Source organism: Mustelus asterias, chromosome 2 (genome assembly GCF_964213995.1).
Source record: "Mustelus asterias chromosome 2, sMusAst1.hap1.1, whole genome shotgun sequence".
NCBI classification, from domain to species: domain Eukaryota; kingdom Metazoa; phylum Chordata; class Chondrichthyes; order Carcharhiniformes; family Triakidae; genus Mustelus; species Mustelus asterias.
The window spans coordinates 10,016,939-10,037,563 of record NC_135802.1 but is presented as its reverse complement, the minus strand read 5'-3'; the positions used below and the strand labels follow the sequence as shown (position 1 = coordinate 10,037,563).

Sequence of the window (20,625 nt, the reverse complement as noted above, 5' to 3'; positions counted from 1 at the left end):
GGCGAGAGCGAGAGAGGGCGAGAGCGAGAGAGGGCGAGAGCGAGAGAGGGCGAGAGCGAGAGAGGGCGAGAGCGAGAGAGGGCGAGAGCGAGAGAGGGCGAGAGCGAGAGAGGGCGAGAGCGAGAGAGGGCGAGAGCGAGAGAGAGGGTGAGAGAGAGAGGGCGAGAGAGAGAGAGGGCGAGAGCGAGAGAGGGCGAGAGCGAGAGAGGGCGAGAGCGAGAGAGGGCGAGAGCGAGAGAGGGCGAGAGCGAGAGAGGGCGAGAGCGAGAGAGGGCGAGAGCGAGAGAGGGCGAGAGCGAGAGAGGGCGAGAGCGAGAGAGGGCGAGAGCGAGAGAGGGCGAGAGCGAGAGAGGGCGAGAGCGAGAGAGGGCGAGAGCGAGAGAGGGCGAGAGCGAGAGAGGGCGAGAGCGAGAGAGGGCGAGAGCGGGCGAGAGCGAGAGAGGGCGAGAGAGAGAGAGAGGGTGAGAGAGAGAGAGAGAGGGTGAGAGAGAGAGAGAGGGTGAGAGAGAGAGGGTGAGAGCGAGAGAGGGCGAGAGCGAGAGAGGGCGAGAGAGAGGGCAAGAGTGTGAGTGCGTGAATGAGAGAGCACGCGAGTGGGAGGGCATGAATGAGAGAACGTGCAAGTGTGTGAAAGAAAGAATGTGAGTGAGTGAGTGAGAGAGTGAGAGTGAGAGAGCGTGAGCGATAGAGCGAAACAGTGAGAGAGCAAGGAGAGTGAGGGAGGACAACCTTTGGACAGGCAGTCAGCAGCACCCAGAGGATCACTGTAGTGCTGAAGGAGGCCATTTGGCCCATTGAGTCTGCACCAAAAAGCATCTTACCCCAGGCCCACTCCATCCTCATAAACCCTCACATTTCCCATGGCCAATCCACCTCACGGCACATTGTGGAGTGTGGGAGGCTCAGAGAGCGAGGGAGAGCCCTGGGACAGGCAGCCAATAGAACCTAGAAGAGCGAGCGCATTAACAAAAATAACTGCTCAAGAGGGGCTGATTTTCAAAAACACCGGGGACTGATCTCACAAGGGAGACCGGGAGCCAGCACGAGGGGCAGCATTGGAAAGTAGGGCCAAGTGAGCATTACTACTGCACAGCCTTTAGAGTAAACATTAGTCAAAAATGTTCACAGTAACTTCATTGCAGCGTTAATGTAAGCCTACTTGTGACTAATAAATAAACAGATAGACGTCTTTGTGCCCGCAGACATGACTCCAGGATGATATGTTGCCTCCCTGGTGCTGGGTCAGGAATATCGCTTAACGGCTGCAGGGCAATCTGTAGGGGAGGGTGAACAGTCAGAGGTTGTGGTGATCCACAATGACATAAATAACAGGAATGAGGTTCTGAGGGCAGACTAAATGGAGCAAAGCAAAAAATTAAAAGGCAGGACCTCCAAAGTAGTAAAACCTCATGGATTGCTCCCAGTGCCGCATGCTAGTGAGAGCAGGAATAGGAAGATAGACCAGATGAACACGTGGAATTTCCCAGATTTTTTTCCCCCATATTGGCCCTGGGGTTTTCACTCTGGGTTTTCGCCTCTCCCTGGAGATCACATGGTCTGGAATGGGGGGGTGGGGGTGAGTTAATAGGTTGTGATGAACAAAGCATCGTAGCTGTGAGGGACAGCTCGGTGGATAGGATATTAGGATGTAGATAGGCTGGAAAATTGGGCGGGGATCCTGGATTCAGGATTCAATCCTGGACCGGGGAGCGGCGCGGGCTTGGAGGGCCGAAGGGCCTGTTCCTGTGCTGTATTGTTCTTTGTTCTTTTGTTCTTTGTGGCTGGAGAGGTGGTGCAGGAGGGAGAGATTTGGATTCCTGAGACACTGGGAACAATTCTGGGGGAAGATGGGACCTGTACAAGTTGGATGAGTTGTACCCCAGCCGGACCGGGACCAATATCCCCACAGGGGTATTTGCTCGTGCTGTTGGAGCGGCAGGCAGATGGGAACCTCAACAGGGAGACACTAGAGAGCAAAACAGAGATAGAAAAACAGAAAACAAAGAGGAAAGAGAGGCAGCAAATAGGACCGCAGTACAAAATCAGATTGTAAAAATGTTAAAAAGACAAATCTAAAGGTAGTGCATCTGAATACACGGAGCATTTAGCTCAGTTTTAGTTAAGGTCATTTATTGGTGTCACAAGTAAGGTTTACATTAACACTGCAATGAAGTAACTGTGAAAATCTCCTAGTCGCCACACTCCGGTGCCTGTTCGGGTACACTGAGGGAGAATTTAGCTCGGCCAATGCACCCTAACCAGCACGTCTTTCAGACTGTGGGAGGAAACCGGAGCACCCGGAGGAAACCCACGCAGACACGGGGAGAACGTGCAGACTCCACACAGCTGGTGACCCAAGCCGGGAATCGAACCCGGGTCCCTGGCACTGTGAGGCAGCAGTGCTAACCACTGTGTCACTGTACCACCCCACAGTGCAATTAGGTAGATGAATTTACAGCACAATCAATCAGTTGTAAAAAGATACAATATGATTGCAAGGACGCAGACTTGGCTGTAGGGTGACCAAGGGTGGAAGATAAGCGTATTTGATATTTCGGAAGGTCAGGCCACAAGGAAAAGGAGGAAGGCGGCTGGTACTGTTAGTTAAGGACGAAATCAGCGCATTAGTGTGAGAGGATATCGACTCAGAAAATCTAGATGTAGAATCAGTCTGGGTGGAGTTCAGAAGCAACAAGGGGTGGAAAACATGACAGGGAGTTATCAATAGACCTCCAAAACAGTAGTGGCTAAGGTAAGGGATGGCATCAAATAGGAAATTAGAGATGCACATAACGTATGTCATCATCATCGTTTGTCCTTCAATATTGAAGAAAACCATCTTCATTTCTCATCCAGATGTTGAGTTGTGCGGACTGTGGATGTGGCTGGTAAGTCCTATTTTAACACAAAAGGTTGTACTGCAGTGAGGACAGGACAGTGAGGCTGGCAGGTAGTTAGGCCACTGTTCTCATGGTTTTTAACCAGCTTTGCACTTGTTTTAGGCTGACACTATAATGTTCCTCCTGGTTTGCTGATGTGCTTTTGGCAATTGCCCTCCTCCAGGCTGCGTGATCCTGGGCAAGGGTCTCCCATGATGCAGTATCAATTCTAAAGTCCTTGAGGGAGGTTTTCAGGGTATCCTTGAAGCATTTCCTCTGACCGCCACAGGAACGTGCTCTGTTCTACAGATCACATGAGAAGATTACGCTGAGTGTGTCGGTTGTCAGGCATTCTGGTGACACGTCCAGCCCACTGGAATAGGTTTTGTGGTAATGAAGATGCTGACCATGCCAGTTCTCCCACAGACCTCTGTATCTGGCACTTTGTCTTCCCACTGGATATTGAGGAGAGGCGGCAGCGATTGATTTTCTTGGCGTGTTGCTGGTAGACAGTCCAGGTTTCACTCACATCAAGAAGAGCGGATGATTGCTCGGTAGACCTTGAACTTGGTTTTTAGGCTCTCCCCTCCAGTGCCAGGGGTGTGCCCAGGTCGTGCCAGCGAGGCTATTGGTAGTTCCAGGGTTAACTGATTTGCTCGCTCTGTGCTGGGGTGACCATTCAAAACGCTGCCCTGATCCTCACACTTCTAAGTTGCTGGTGAGGCAGGTGAATCAGAGAGCAACTCACCAGCAATACATTGATGAACCTATGATTGCCCTGTTTGTTTCAAAGTGCCACACTATATGGCGGAGAAAGTTGCCATTGGCTGCTTCAACGCTGTTTTTCCCACCCGTCATCGGCCTTTATCTTGGGAAATCTTGGCCAAAGAGTGGGAATAAATGGGTCTGGAAGACAGTGACCAGTGGGCTACCACAGGCATCAGTGCTTGGAGCCCAGGTTTTCACAATATACATCAACTATTGGGATAAGTGAATCCAATGTAATATTTTCAATTTTGCTCACAACATAAAACTAGGTGGAATTGTGACTGGTGAGGTGGAAGTAAAGAGGCTTCAAGGCAATTTTAGAGAGGTTGAATAAGTGGGCAAATACATGGCAGATGCCGTGCCACGTGTGAAGTTATCCACTTTGGTAGGAAAAACAGAATGGCAGAATATTCTTTAGATGGCGATAGTTTAGAAAATGTTGATGTACAAAGGGACTCGAATGTCCCTGCACACTAGTCACTGAAAGCAAGCACATAGGTGCAATAAGCAGTGAGGGAGGCAAATGGTATGTTGGCCTTCATTGCGAGGAAGGCAGTGACATAGTGGTATTGTCACTGGACTAGTAATCCAGCATCCCAGGGTAAAATCACCATGGCAGACAGTAAAATTTGAATTCAATAAAAAAAACCTGGATTTACATGAAGCCATCTTACCTGGTCTGGCTGGGGTCGACTCTGAAATGGCCACGAAACCACTCAGTTCAAGGGCGAATGAATGCTGACCTATCCCACATCCCCTGAATGAATTAAAAATAATATTTGAGTACAAGAGGAAGGATGTTTTACAGGGCCTTGCTGAGACCACACCTGTGAAGTACCATATTATCTTATTTGCGCCGTAGATAGGGGCAGCAGCACATTAATTCCTGGGATGGCAAGATTGTTGACTAGGCCTGAATTCACTGTTCGAAAGAAAAAACAAATCACGTGGAATGGCGGAACAGGCACGATGGGCTGAATGGCCTACTTCTGCTCTTCTTTTTGATTCTATCAGTGTGTGTAAGAGCGAGCTTGTGTGTGAGAGAGCGAGCGTGTGTGTATGTGTGAGAGCGAGCTTGTATGTATGAGAGAGCGAGTGTGTATGTATGTGTGAGAGCGAGCGTGTGTGTATGTGTGAGAGCGAGCGTGTGTGTATGTGTGAGAGCGAGCGTGTATGTATGTGTGAGAGCGAGCGTGTATGTATGTGTGAGAGCGAGCGTGTATGTATGTGTGAGAGCGAGCGTGTATGTATGTGTGAGAGCGAGCGTGTATGTATGTGTGAGAGCGAGCGTGTATGTATGCGAGAGCGAGCGTGTATGTATGTGAGAGTGAGCGTGTATGTATGTGAGAGCGAGCGTGTATGTATGTGAGAGCGAGCGTGTATGTATGTGTGAGAGCGAGCGTGTATGTATGTGTGAGAGCGAGCGTGTATGTATGTGTGAGAGCGAGCGTGTGTGTATGTGTGAGAGCGAGCTTGTATGTATGTGAGAGCGAGCGTGTATGTATGTGTGAGAGCGAGCGTGTGTATGTGTGAGAGCAAGCGTGTATGTGAGAGCGAGCGTGTATGTATGTGTGAGAGCGAGCGTGTATGTATGTGTGAGAGCGAGCGTGTATGTATGTGTGAGAGCGAGCGTGTATGTATGAGAGCGAGCGTGTATGTATATGTGAGAGCGAGCGTGTATGTATGTGTGAGAGCGAGCGTGTATGTGTGTGAGCGAGCGTGTATGTATGTGTGAGAGCGAGCGTGTATGTGTGTGAGCGAGCGTGTATGTATGTGTGAGAGCGAGCGTGTATGTGTGTGAGCGAGCGTGTATGTATGTGTGAGAGCGAGCGTGTATGTGTGTGAGCGAGCGTGTATGTATGTGTGAGAGCGAGCGTGTATGTATGTGTATGTGTGAGCGAGTGTCTCTGCAAATGAATCTGGTTCACGCCCAGTCTCAAGGTTCACACTCAGACCTCACCCCCACACACAAACACACTCGCACCAACTCACACAGTGCGTGTGGGTGAGGGGGGGCAAGCACCTTTAGACTGGGGGCAAGCCAGATAAACACAATGTGACCCTTTCACACTGAAATGGTCATCTTTATTAATTAGCAATTTTTTAAAAAAATGATCATTTTATTACCCTGACATGGCTTGATTTTTGCTGAGCAAAAATAAAGTTGGGGGGGGGGGGAGCAGGATTTGAATTCAATAAAATATATCTGGAATTAAGAATCTACTGATGATAATGATACCATTGTCAATTGTTGGAAAAACCCCTCTGGTTCACTAATGTCCTTTAGGGAAGGAAATCTGCCGTCCTTACCTGGTCTGGCCTACATGTGACTCCAGAGCCACAGCAATGTGGTTGACTCTCAACTGCCCTCTGAAATGGCCGAGCGAGACACTCCGTTCAAAGACAACAAGGGATGGGCAACAAATGCTGGCCAACCAGCAACGCCCATTTCCCACGAATGAATAAAGGAAAGGGCCTGAGGACTTGTCATCCTTTAGTTCCAATAATTTTCTCAGTACCCTTTCCCTGGTTGCTTTAAGTTCCTCCCACCCTTTCAATCTAAATTTATTATTTCTGGGGTGTTATTTCTGTCTTCTACAGACAGATGCAAAATAGCTGTTCATCTGCCATTTCCTTTTTTCCCCACTATTGATTCCCAAGACCCTCAGTTTCTTTTCCATTTTATGTAACTGTAGAAACTCTTGAGGCTGGACTTTCGAGAGGACATTTCCAGGCTTCACAAAAGAGGTCCAATACTTGGATTTTTGTTTGGGGGAGGGAGTTCTTGGGTTAGAAGTTGAATTTATCCCTCTTGAAATAAATGCAGAGGCTGCCAGGTATGGCAGTGAGCTGACCAGAAGGCCTGCCTCTGTATTCATTTTACTGAAGATATTTAAAACATTGCTTGGAACAAGAAACATCCTTTCAGCTTTCACCCCTCGCTTCCCTTGCCCATCCATGCCACCCAATGCCACAGTGGCTCAGCGGTTAGCACTGCTGCCTCACAGAGCCAGGGATCCAGGTTCTAATCTGGCCTTGGGTGACTGAGGTTTGCACGTTCTCCCTGTGCCTTCCCTCCAGGTGCTCCGGTTTCCTCCCACAGTCCAGGTTAGGTAGATCGGCCATGCTAAGTTGCCCCTTAGTGTCAGGGGGATTAGCAGGTTAAATACATGGGGTTAATGGGATAGGGCCTGGGTGGGATTGTTGTCGGTGCAGACTTGATGGGCCTAATGGCCTCCTTCTGCACTGCAGGGATTCTATGAAACCTCATGCACCCCAAGGCTTCTCCTCCCATTCATGCTCTTCTACCCACGTCCAATGGTATCTAATTCATTCATGTTACCCTCTGCCCCTCTAGCCTCTCCCACACGGCTCCCTGTACACCCTAACCAACCCATACCCCACTCATCCACATAACACCCCATACCAATTTAGTGCCAACTCATGCTCCCCACCCACCTTTTGCCCCTTACTTCTAACTCCACACCAACCCACATGGGCAAACCGCAGATGCTACGCTGACATAAAATAAAGTTACAGCTCAATTGATGACATCACGGTTTTAAATCTCATTGATAAAAAAAGCATTCAATACATTGAAATTGCTTCAACTAATATCTTATCAAAACAAACATTACACTCAAATATTTAATCTCTTACTAAAAAAAAATCCCCTAAGGACTTTCTTACAAAAACCAAACATTTCTATTCTATAACCACTTGGAGCTGTCAATCAAACTGTCACTCAAAAGGCACCCCACTGTGATAATGTTAGGTTGTAAAATCAGTCAAGCAGCACAAATCACAAAATGATGACCTCAGGCTGACGTCAACAGGCAGAATGAAGTACTAAGCTCTACTTTTTTAAAAAACTCCATGTTTAAATTTAAAGCCCAGCAGAGTTAAATCCCTCAACAGCTTTGACAGTTTCAACGTGTTTTGACAGTTCCAATAAGTTTTCACAGTTCTTTGACAGCTTTTTAAACAGTTCATTGATAGTTTTGACAGTTAACAGCTTTGACAATTCATTGACAGCTCTGACACTTCTGTACAGTTCCAATGTGTTTATGCATTTTTTAAATGTACAATCATGTCAATGTTGAACAGTCCCAAAGTTCCTACCTTACCTATCTTGAAATGTGTCCCAGGATCATACCCAAAGCTATCCAAATTAATCCACCACTTCAGACCAGTTCTTGCCAAGCTAATTGGCAGATGTCAGGTTTCACACTCCTGACCTACCAAAACCTCTCTTCAGTGAAGGAAGCTGATGATTTAAATGGCTGGCTGCCTCTGTAAATAACGCGAGTGCAAACACTGGCCCGACTCCTGTTCCGCACTTGCAGCAATAGGAAGTGCCATGTTCAGGAGTACTTAGGAAGTCTGGACTCATTCACCATTTTCACCATAATGGAAAGGTTCTCCGCCATGGTGAAAATTCAGGTCTTTTTTTTTATATTTCTAGTTATTTTTCCGATGCTCTAAACAAATATTTTGTCCAATCTTCTGACCTACCATTAATCCTCATGGAATGATACACTTTTTCTTTCAATTTGAAACTACCTTTAATTTCTGTAGCTAGCGTCCTTCCCATAGAGCCTTTCTTTATCACTAGAATGTATCTGGAGTGCTCCAAAATATCTCCTTAAATGTCTGCCTCTGCATCTCTACTGACCTATTCCTTGACCTAATTTCCCTGTCGTCTCTCATTACTGCCCTTTATTTAAGTTTAAAGCACTAGTCTTTTATCCACTCTTATCTCCTTCAAACTTAAATGAGAAATTCAATCCCTTGACTATGGGGTCATTACTGCCAAGGGACCTATAAGCAACTCCAAGTGGTTCTTACCTTTGCCATTTCTTACTTCTTATGCTTCTAGCGGACATAAATTAGCCACTTTATGAACTCGTCCGATTATCTGCTCAATTGTGTGGGGGCAAGAGCTTTTCCAAGCCTCAAGATGATGGCCACACCCACCCATGTTTCTGGCACCTTCTGGTTTGCCACTGCCGATGTTTCCACTAGTCACTTGAATTCCATCTCATCCACAACTTACATTTCTTACACTCTATCCTAAGACATCTCGCTCAATTGGTGATTGCCCCCTCGAGTACAGCCACGATGTAACACCTTGAACTCTTGTCACCTCCTACCGCCCTACACCTGTTCTTCCTGCTCACATTTCCTGTGCATTCTCTCCTCTCTCTGGCTTTAAGTCACCAACGTTGGTTGGACACATTGTTGGAGGCATCACCACATTATCTTCAACCGTCCCACCCCCACATTTCTGCCATGGGATTGCTCCACCTGTCTCTATTCATTGTGTACACCTTCCTACTACAGCCGATTAGGAAGTGAATATTCCCTAATCCAATTGGATCATCCTTAACCGGCAGTCAACCCGTTTTTCTTCCCCCATCTCAAGATTTTTTAAAAATATATGAGGTAAACATTAGAGTTCAAAGAATTTTTTATTTAAAAACACCTTTATAAAAAAATGCCCCTATGATTTTTCTTCTGGGTTTTGCTCGCAGTGTTCTGGAGATCAGTCTTCAGCTTGCGGAGACTCCAAGGCAAATCTGGAAGATTGGCAACCCTACTTCTGGCTAGTCACTTCTTCAGTCACACATACAATTACATTGCCTCACTCTTCCTCCAATTCCCACTCACTACTTGATTTCCTCCTTAAAAAGAATAGAGATATTTCACAGGTTTAAAATGTAGAACAAGGGCAGAGCATTATGTTGAAGCACCAATATGCATTACTTCATGTAACGGTGGATGCAGCACCAATCTCCTAACATACTGCGCCCTGATCTCAAACATGTCTACATAACACATGGGATCGCTGCTTTTATTACTAGAGATAGAGTACAATAGCTCTGGTCTATCTTTATTGTAAGAAGTTTAACAACACCAGGTTAAAGTCCAACAGGTTTATTTGGTAGCAAAAGCCACACAAGCTTTCGAGGCTCTGAGCCCCTTCTTCAGGTGAGTGGGAATTCTGTTCACAAACAGAACTTATAAGACACAGACTCAATTTACATGAATAATACATGAACCATTATTCATGTAAATTGAGTCTGTGTCTTATAAGTTCTGTTTGTGAACAGAATTCCCACTCACCTGAAGAAGGGGCTCAGAGCCTCGAAAGCTTGTGTGGCTTTTGCTACCAAATAAACCTGTTGGACTTTAACCTGGTGTTGTTAAACTTCTTACTGTGTTTACCCCAGTCCAACGCCGGCATCTCCACATCATGACTATCTTTATTGAACAGGCCTCATTGGGAATACTATACTATGGGCGGCACGGTAGCACAGTGGTTAGCACTGTTGCTTCACAGCTCCAGGGACCTGGGTTCGATTCCCGGCTTGGGTCACTGTCTGTGCGGAGTTTGCACATTCTCCTCGTGTCTGCGTGGGTTTCCTCCGGGTGCTCCGGTTTCCTCCCACAGTCCAAAGATGTGCGGGTTAGGTTGATTGGCCATTCTAAAATTGCCCCTTAGTGTCCTGAGATGCGTAGGTTAGAGGGATTAGCGGGTAAATGTGTAGGGATATGGGAGTAGGGGCTGGGTGGGATTGTGGTCGGTGCAGACTCGATGGGCCGAATGGCCTGTTTCTGCACTGTAGGGTTTCTATGATTTCTATGTTCAGTTCTTAACATTACACTTTAAGGAAGCACGCCAAGGGCTTGGGGAGGGGTGCGGAGATTTACCAGAATGGTACCGGGGATGAGCAACTTCATTTATGGGACAGTCTGGAGAAACTAGAGTTGCTGCCCTCAGACTGAAGGAGATTAAGGGGAGATTGATAAAGGAGTTCAAAAATCACGAAAGGCTTTGGCTAAGTAAATAAGGAGAGATCGGTTCCACTGGTCGGAGGGCCGGTAACCAGGGGGTTCAGATTTAATGTAATCGGCGAAAGAACCAGACGGGAGGCGAGGATAACCTTTCAGACGCAGTGAGTTGTGATCTGGAATGCACAGTCTGTAAAGGGCAGAGGGAGTAAACTCTGTGACTTTCAAAAGGGAACTGGAAATCTGAAGGGAAATTATTTGTTGGCCTATGGAGAAAAGGAAGGGGGAGTTTGAGTCATTGGCTAGCTCTTTCAAAGAGCTGGCACGGTGGGGGGCGGGGGGGGAGGGGGAATAACATCCTTTGGTGCTGTATGATTCTATTAATCTATGATTCCAAGCCACCATGGAGAAGCGTGGGCCAATTTCAAGCCAAGAGTTACGTATTTGTCAGAGCGCATTACTATTAATGGATCCACATGTTCACACCACAGTTATGAAATGGAAATATTAACTTTGAGCTTGCCAATGATGAAATCTGAACCATCTCAAGCAGGGAAGATCCCACAGTAGATCCTGAACTGAAATATGACTAGCAATGAATAGTCATCATTTCCAACACAGCTGGACTTTTTCTCCATTAACATATGGTGGCTTTAAGATTAAGACAACAGTTTAAGTAATTAAGTGCAGCTATTTGCATGCCCATTTTATAGCAAGGGCATTGTTGCCAAACCTAATTCTATTTTCACCAATGTTTATTTGCAGTCACAGCTCCAGCTGTGTGAGAGACCAGGACTTCTTTTTGCCTCTTATCAGACTCCCAATTTTATGTGTACTTGAGTTCTGTGGGTGATCTTTTCCCCTCAGTTTCTTTCCCTGAACAGTCTGTATGCCCATTATGATTTAGTTTCAAAGTTATTTTACTCCAAATCCAATACAAGGGGCTCTTCATTATTCTGGAATGCACTTCTGTGCACTGTGGGCAGGTTCAATGGAGGCATTCAAGAGAAAATTGGAGTATTATCTGAAAAGGAAGAATGTGAAAGGCAACAGGGCAAAAGTAGGGAATGGCACGAATTGAATTGCTCCTTCAGATATGACGGGCTGAATGGCCTCCTGCTGTAATTCGCCTACTTTCCAAGGCTGATATCAAGAGTCAGGAATTCACCAACCATTGAACCAGTGCCCAGCAGAACTCATGGACCTGTCTAATAACTGCCATTAACTGGGGAGGGAGAAAAAAAGATCCCTTTGAAGTGGCAGGCTTTTGAAGTAGAAAGCAGGTCAGCTTTTAATAGATTTGCTCATTAAAACAAACTCAATTTTCAAGAAAGCTTCATCATCAAACACCACTATACCTTCAGTTACACTGGTGAATAGTGGTGACAAGGCAACAGAGCTTCCTGGCTTTGCCGTGCCAGGAATGGCTGCTGCAAAGTAGAAAAATACTTGCTGTACGACAGTTGTTTAAAAGTTTATTTTATTGGTGAAAGTAAAGAAACAGATTATTCAGTAACTGACAGTAACAACCATTTCTGTTTCTTTCCCTCTTAAACTTTATAGTGTTTCTCAAGTATTGCTGATCAAAGTGGAAAAGTGTCACCAACTCTGGAACCACATTGAAACTATGAAAAACAAGCACGTCACTTTCCACCCCCCTCTCTCTCTCGCCTCCCTCTCTGGTGTTTTTTTGTACGGTTGGGAGTAAGCAGGGAAATGGTACAATGACAAAGGGGTTGAGGGATGCAGCGAGGGAAGAACCCATTCTCCCTGACCTTGACAGACGGCTTGTTTTGCATAGTTTCCCTTGCTTTATTTCTTTCCCCGCTCCTTCCCCACCCTCCCCCAAGCAACCATTTAAAAGGCAAACATCCTCGGAGCACCTTTGGAATCAGAGGCACAGGACAGACCATTTACAAACACTGGTTTTAGAACAGTCGAGAGTTTTACAGGGTTAAAGACTGACGGAATGCTCAATTGCGTGTCCAGGGGTTGTGTTTCCCGCACAATCGCCTGCTCTTCAAGCAAACAAATGGTTCGTTTATATCACCGTACAGAGTTTATACAACTTGCGTGACAACAAAAATCGCGTTGAACATTCATTTACTGGATCTTAAGGCATGTGGTTCATTTATCCGCCAAGTTTTTAAAAAGAAAAATGGAAAGACTGTAACAGACCCACTGGTTTGAGCTGAACACGATTACATTAAGAAGTTGTACATAACCTACACTCTTTGTAAAAAAAAAAGTAATGTCTAGCTAGCTAGGCTGAGTTTGCGCCTCTTACATTGATTCATAGGATGAATGCATAGCAAGTTACACTCACTCGTTCACTCACTCACGGCATAGTACTCCCATCTCCCTCACCCAAACCCCTCTCCTTCCTTCAAACCAACCAACGTCGTTGCATATTTGGACCTTTAAATTACCATCATGGTACCGATGCTTCAGAGGGGAAAGAATACAATGACCCAGTTGGTTGTTTTTTTGCAGTCCCTCAGGATAATAGAATCATAGAATCCCTACAGTGCAAAAGGAGGCCATTCGGCCCATCGAGTCTGCATCAACAACAATCCCACCCAGGCCCTGTTCCCATAACCCCGCATATTTACCTTAATCTCCCTAACACTAGGGTCAATTTATAATGGCCAATCAACCTAGGGACTGTGGGAGGAAACCGGAGCACCCGGAGGAAACCCACGCAGACACGGGGAGGACATGCAAACTCCACACAGACAGTGACCTGAAGCTTGAATTGAACCCGGTCCCTGACGCTGTGAGACAGCAGTGCTAACCATTGTGCCACCGACACACACACACACACACACACACACACGAGAAATGGTAGCAGGTTTGTCCTGATTGCAATACCACATACTAATAAGAAGGATTTTGAAACAAAGATTAGTTTCTTGAGCAAAGCGAGTTACTGCTTAAGAAAATAAAAGTGAAATCAAACCATATAGAGGAGTGCTATAGATACTGCCTTTCCTTAATGTTATAAAGCTCGATTAACCGCCCAAGTGTTTGAAGCTTAGCATGTACTGCGAATGTTACAGGAGAATAAATTCCATTCCCATTCTTATTATTTTGTGGTGTCGGGGTAGGTGCTCGAGAGGGGAAAATAACGTGTTCTCTGGTTACATTAATACGTTGTGAAGTTACAGCACTCTCAACACTCGGTTGTGGAACAAGAAGAAACATTTACAATGGGGGAGAAACAATAACCTTTTGGGTTCTTTGAAAGAAGGAAAAAGACACTTTGCCAGTCCCATAACAATGAAACATTTAAAAATACATACAAAAAGGATTAGAAACCGGAGAGCGACTCTGCAGCCTGGCCTCTCCTCCAAAATGATTGCGCCCAAAAGGATTTGTGATAAAATCGTTAACACGTTTTTAAAAGGCAGGCACACAGTCATGAGGAAGTTTGGAACAGCCCTGGGTCAAGCTCCCAGTGGCTAACACCATAATTTAGCAGCATCCGCTGAAACAGAAACGAGACCAAGTAAAGAATGAAAAACCATGATTACATCTGAATGACAGGATTGGTGAGGTTCATTATTGCAAGAGCAGTTTCACTGTCATATTCCTGGATAAATAACAGAGAAGTTCATGAGCGTTAACTCCCTTGTGAAATGGATAATGCATTCACACTGGTTTGGAGCTTGAATTTGTTTGTTTGATTTATTCAGTAATTTGTCCCCGATGGGCATGCATCTTTCCCGGAACAATACTGGCCTGTCCTCACTGGTTACTCAGAGCTATGTTGGGTTACTTCAGTGCTGCAGACTGATATTGGCCTTCATTCCACTCAACTGCCGCTTATAGCAAAGCTCTAACCAATTTTCATCAGGCGTGGCTCGGGTGTACAGCAACCTACCTTTGCCCTCCATAAGATCATAAGACACAGGAGCAGAGTGAGGCCACTCGGCCCATCGAGTCTGCTCTGCCATTCAATCATGGCTGATCTAAGCCCTCCACAGCTTACTCTGAGTCACTCTCTTCAACTAACTATTTGCCCTCTCATATATTGACTCTATTTTGCTCAGGTATTTAATTCTCCCTTGTTACTCCCTCACTGTGTGTGTCTGCTGTAATTTCACAAGTAACCGGTTGCCTCACCAGTATCCGAGCCAAATGGGCGTGGCCACCAATTGTGATAACCAGCAAGCTATTCCATTATCGAAGGCATCAAGCTCGGATGGAACAAACGCTCAACAAGTCTAGCATCGTTCTTCAGACTTCCCTTTTGCTGAAGGCGTCAGCCAGTTTGAAATAACAGGAGGAACACACTGCTAAAGGAGCAGAGAAATGCATGCAAATTAATTCATGGCAGGACCTGAAAGTCAGCCTCCACCTGACAGATGTACAAATAACAAAAAGCTCAGTCAAAACTCTGGGGAAGCTGATGATCGAGAAACGATGAGTGCTTTTGATAAGAGGCCTCGGGAGGAACTGTAACGAGGCGGCATAGATATGCAGAAATTGGCAAAAAGAAATCAAAAGGTAGATGAGAATCTTCTTGTAGACACTGAGTTTTGATGATCTGGAAAGTGCTTTCTGAAAGGATGGCGGCAGCAGGTTCAACAATAACTTTCAAAAGGGAATTAATTAGATACATTTATTGAAAGGTAAAATTAACAAGGGTATGGGTGCAGCAGGGGGCAGGTTTAAGTGAATCACTCTGTCAACGAGCCAGCACTGGGTATGAGAAGCTGAATGGACTCCTTCTGTGTTGTATGATACTAATCTATCAAAAGCCGACTCCCGTAACTGTGAGCAACGAGAAGAACGCACAGATAGGTCTTCATGGAATTGGCACGTTTCGAGGGAGATTGTGGACTGGGACTTTTCCTACCCAGCATCGAGATGGATTCATTTCTACAATACACGGCTGAATGCAACATGAGACTCCTCCTTGCTTTATCTCAAACACTGTGCCTTACTGCTGCTTTCCCCAGCACCAACCATCCACCCTGCCTGAAAACCTGAGCAAGATTTCCCACTGGGGGGGGGGGGGGGGAAAGAGAGAGAGAGAGAGAGAGAGAGAGAGGAGACCTGGCACTGTGGGTACGTACCAAAAGACAATGAACAGACTATCCTCTCACCTATTGGATTAGCTAACCTTCTACTGTCAAAACCCAAAGTTACTGCCAATAACCAGAAAACCGATTCCACTTAACTGCTATGCAAATAAAATCTGCCATTAAAAGAGGCTTATTCAAGAATTTCATTCGCCAAAGAAACATAGCAGCTGGCAAACAGTGCAACGTTGTATTCCAATACAGTCTTAGCAAAACAACTGTATAAAGGAAGAACAATAAGTTTCATCTGCAAGCTGCTTCAATGAGATTGTAGAACGGACACATTTACTCCACAGCCCACAGTGCTGGAGAGAGACTGGAGCCAACATTTCGAGTCTGGATGACCCTTCATCAGAGCTCTGACAAAGGGTCATCCAGACTCGAAACGTTGGCTCTATTCTCTCTGCACAGATGCCGTCAGACCTGTTGAGATTTTCCAGCATTTTCTGCTTTGGTTTCAGATTCCAGTATCCGCAGTATTTTGCCTTTATCTGTGCTGCATTCAATCCACTCCCCGCCCCCCCTGACCCCAAAACATAAAAGCACCCACCGCCATTCCACAACATCTTGCTTCCTCACCTCAAGCGGGTATTGTTCCCAGGTCATCCCAGACAGCGAGTGCCTCACCCAGTTTACAGTGACATAACTGCCCAATTTCATCCTGTCCTCTCTGCTACTCATGCCCATTAAGAAGTCTCACAACACCAGGTTAAAGTCCAACAGGTTTATTTCGTGTCCATTACCAGAGAGAGTCATCTAGTAGTAAACCTGGCTGTGTTTCCACCCGCCCCTGCATTGCTGACTCTCATTTCAACAAACACAATCCACAAAACAAGAGTTGCCATCTCATGCTTGACCAACAAGAATGATAGCAGGATATCCATCACTGGGAAACAAGCAAGCCAATGCCTCGAGGGCAAAAAGGACCTTCAAGCAGTGGCCTCATAAACAAGGCTAGTGCTCAAGGCTCATCGATCTGAAATGGTAATTCTGTTTCTTCTCCATAGGTGCCGAGCATTTTTGTTAGTGGCTTGACTGTGAAAGATATGCCCAGCCCCTAACATTCCACTCCTGCACTAACTACTGAATCCTGTATTCCTGCAGATGGAAGTCACATTTACAGGCTGGCCACTACCAACAGAGTAAGAAGTCTCACAACACCAGGTAGGTTAAAGTCCAACAGGTTTATTTGGTAGCAAAAGCCACTAGCTTTCGGAGCGCTGCCCCTTCGTCAGGTAAGTTACTGCCAATAACCAGACTTACCTGACGAAGGGGCAGCGCTCCGAAAGCTAGTGGCTTTTGCTACCAAATAAACCTGTTGGACTTTAACCTACCTGGTGTTGAGAGACTTCTTACTGTGTTTACCCCAGTCCAACGCCGGCATTTCCACATCATCACTACCAACAGTAGACAATTTCTATCTTGATTATTGTGGGTATGTATGCGCAGACACGTTATCAGCACTCATTGGAGACTGATGAAGAAGAAATCCCACTGTGAAAATCCAGCAAGTTATTCTTGTTTCTCAAGGCGACAATAGGTCCACGGATCAGTAACACTGACCTGTCCTCAAGCGAGCTACCTTTCAATGGAAATTAGGCTTGGTTTGCATAGACGGGGGAGGAAGGAGGGAAAGATAAAAATCATTCGTCTTTTGAAAATTCAAGAATTTAAACTATTGAAATGCTGCTTCAATACTCACAGGTGGTGAAGTCAGACACCCAGTTTTCAGATGAGACATTCCAACATCCAGCGAAAGACAGTGAGAGAAAGGAAGCCGCTTAATAAGGTTTAGAATCAGGAAGAGCATTTGAGGCGACGTACATATAGACAGACAGGATCACAATACAAATCCAAGCATTACCATTGCAGCCTTTTTGCTTTGGATTATGACTGCTTCTTAGAGAGAGCAACTAAAGGTTGAAATAAACAGAGAACAACAGCAAGGTTGTTTGCAAAGATCGCATCTTAAAAGCCTTAAAATCCCCACTCTACATCTTGCTTGCAATAAGCTCTTGCCCTCCACCCACCCCGCCTCTGCCGCTGCACGTGCTTCCCTTCACCGTGCATGCCGTCGATGAACATTGCCAGACAACCCTTAAGGCACAGAGCAGTCTGACGCCAGCCCCTCAGCAAAATGAGGCATGACTGACCCCTCCCTCCCTCCCTCCCCTGGGCCTGTTGCAGTTTGAGTCGTGTGGGAAGGCGCAGATAAACCGACATTCCGGCTCCAAAGATGGGAGCATTGCGTTTTGGCAAACCTTTCCCCGGCGTTCAATTCAGATTAAAAGAGGGAGGAGAAGAAGGGAAAGAGAAGGCGTGGAGAGTGGCGGAAAAAAAGAAAATTAAAATATTCATTACAGTATCAGGCAGCACCGCATCATTACCTGAGTACTTAGTAGCTCTGATAACGATTCCAGCTTCCAATCTGCCCCTTATCCAGTCATACTGCAATGGCTGCTTATAAGTGAGACATCAGTAACCCTAAACCATCCCTATATTTAAAATAGCAATTTTTTAAAAATCATAATTTGGTGTCCATGAATCATGCCAATTGATATAAAATTTAGAAGTTTAATGACTCTGGAGACTTGTACCCAGCACTTATAATTCGACGTGTTCAGCATAAATAACAGTGCTCATAAAGATCAATTTTTGTTTTTTTTTTGTTTTAAAACATACAGTCATTAAAAGATAAAAGATCTCTGGAATATGCAGTGTACAAAAAAATTAACTTTGCTTTTTTTTTTCGTCTAAAATTATCAACTTTTTTTTTCTCAAAAAGGCACTTCATTCTGCAAAAGAGAGATCACAGAATCAGGTCAGCTACTGTAGATCAGTGTGACTGTCTGCATAGCAACAACCAAAAAAATAAACAAAAAGAGAGGAAAAAAAAATACTTAAAATATCACAGAACTTCCCAAATACTTGTTTTTGGTAGGTAGAGAGAAGGAAAAGTTTTCTACTCAAACTGTAGTCCATAGCGGATTTTCCGTTTTGTTTTCTACATGTGTGTGTGGTTTTCTCTGAGAGTTCTTCTGTTTAATGAAGTCTGGTCATTTGTGACTTTGACGTCAGGCTTCGAGAAGCTCCGTGGACGTCAATCATTGTTGTCCATAGTGAGTTAATGGCAGGACCACTGAAGTGCTTCTTGTCTGAAGATATTTTCCTCCTGTTCCTCCTCCAAAAGTTGCAGTCCCGATCCAAACACAGGTGCGTGAGGCAATGGGAAACTGAAGGAAGATTTCCTTCCTTTACAAAAACAAAATGCTACACTGCGACGGGGGAAGGGATGGGGTGGGAGTTGGGAGGGGGGGGGGGGTGATATGGCAGGGCCGTGGAGGGGGGGGGGGGAATAAAAATCGGGCAAGAACAATGTAAAGAATCTGCCGCAAGGACACGCCCGGAGCACAATCGCTACCTGCCGCGGAAATTCTGCAGCACACTGTAAACCTCCTCTTCTTTACTCAGTCCTTCAAAGAATGGAATCAGATCAAACAACTCCGTGTCCGACATGTCATCGAACCAGGACTGCACAGGCACCTATTTGAATAGGAAGTGAGAAGACATTTTGATTAGCACATTGCTGACATTCCACCGAATAGAAAATTTGGACGAGGCAACTCAGCGGACAATTTGTTTAGCAAAGTAGATTTAACTAATTCTTGAGATGAGAAAGTCATTGGCAAGGTCAGTGTTTATTGTCCATCCCTATTTACCCTCAAGATAGTGGTGGTGACATGCCTTCTAGAACCTCTACAGTCCATGTGGTGTAAAATGCTCCCACAATGTTGTTAGCAGGGGAGTATCAGCATTTCCCCCAATGGAGGACTGGCCAATGTACGCCCAATTAAGGATAGCATGTTGAGATTCGGAGGAATAACTGGGACTGATGGTGCTCCCATGTATCTGCTGTCCTAGTCCTTCGAGGTATTGAAGAAATGGCCCCCTGTTTTCTGTAGACGCTGCCCCCCCCCTGCCACAATGTGGCTCTCATTCCAGCATCAAAACACCCCAGCTGAACCCTACCCTGTTCTGCACAGAGCAACCCACGTTCCAACAGCTATCATCAAATGGCAATCAGGAAGCTCGGCTTCTTTCCTCTTTTCTTCATCATCTTAGCCCTGGGAAGTGGAGACCAGACGCAGCACCTTAACCCTCCTTCCTCAGCGCAATTAACTGAATCGGCACAGACCAGCATTGGTCTGCGAAAAACTCACTCACAAACGCCGGGGAGGAGCCTCAAGGCGAGTTTTCAAATAAAATAAAAATGAAAATGCCAGAGTTACAAGTTGTCCACTTGTGTGGTGAAGCTCTGGTTAGACTGAACCCGAGTATTGTGTTCAGTTCTGGACACACCACTTCACCACTTGGCCTTGGAGTAGGTGCACCACAGATTTAACAGAATGATATTAGGACATGAAGAGTTGAATTATGAAGGCACATTACATAAACTAGGCTGGTGTTCCCTTGCGTTTAGAAGATTAAATGCATAAGAATTGAACAGGATAGATGGAATTGTAATACAGATCGGCAATGATCTGAATACTAGACAGAATAGTCGTGAGGGGCTGAATGGCCGACTACTGCTCCCAGTCTCCCTAACATATTGAGTGACTCATTCATTTTCATTAATTTTTGCAAATCAGAGCTTAGTCTTACAATAAAACACTTTGATCGAGTTCCCAAGATAGCGAACCCTGCCAAAAACAAAGCCTGTATTTCTTTTGCGTGACTAACGAATAAAGCAGCAGACACATGAGGGGGAATTTTCCTGTCCCGCCCTCCACGGGAATCATAGTGGGCGGGGCCATGCAAAGATCCATTGACCTCAGGCGGGATTTTCCGGTTTTGGGGTGAGCTCAGCCGGAAAATCCCGTCCATCAACTTTGGGGAGCCTTAAACTTAGCTTTGACACGCTCAAAGTAGCAAGATTGATATAATCCTCCTCCTTCCTCCCTCAGATGAAGGCAGAAAGTGAAGAGAAACTGTTTCCCCCGGCACATGGGTCACTAAGCAAGGCTCTGAGAATTAATAACACTGGCACAACTAAAGGGGAAGCATTTTTTTTCTCCCCTGAGAGCATTGTTTAGATT

General features: G+C 45.6%; 1 protein-coding gene across 2 annotated transcripts in view; it reads right to left on the bottom strand.

Annotated features, from left to right (window-relative positions):
* Positions 1 to 9,105: 9,105 nt before the first annotated feature.
* ctdspla (CTD (carboxy-terminal domain, RNA polymerase II, polypeptide A) small phosphatase-like a) overlaps positions 9,106 to 20,625 on the bottom strand; it is a 193,366-nt gene continuing 181,846 nt past the window's right edge. For both annotated transcript variants that reach the window (XM_078231279.1, XM_078231270.1), the window contains 2 exons: positions 18,951 to 19,072; positions 9,106 to 9,331 (listed from right to left, as the gene is read on the bottom strand). In XM_078231279.1, coding sequence (XP_078087405.1) covers positions 9,292 to 9,331; positions 18,951 to 19,072 — 162 coding nt within the window. In that variant the 3' untranslated portion in view covers positions 9,106 to 9,291. The remainder of the gene's footprint in view (positions 9,332 to 18,950; positions 19,073 to 20,625) is intronic.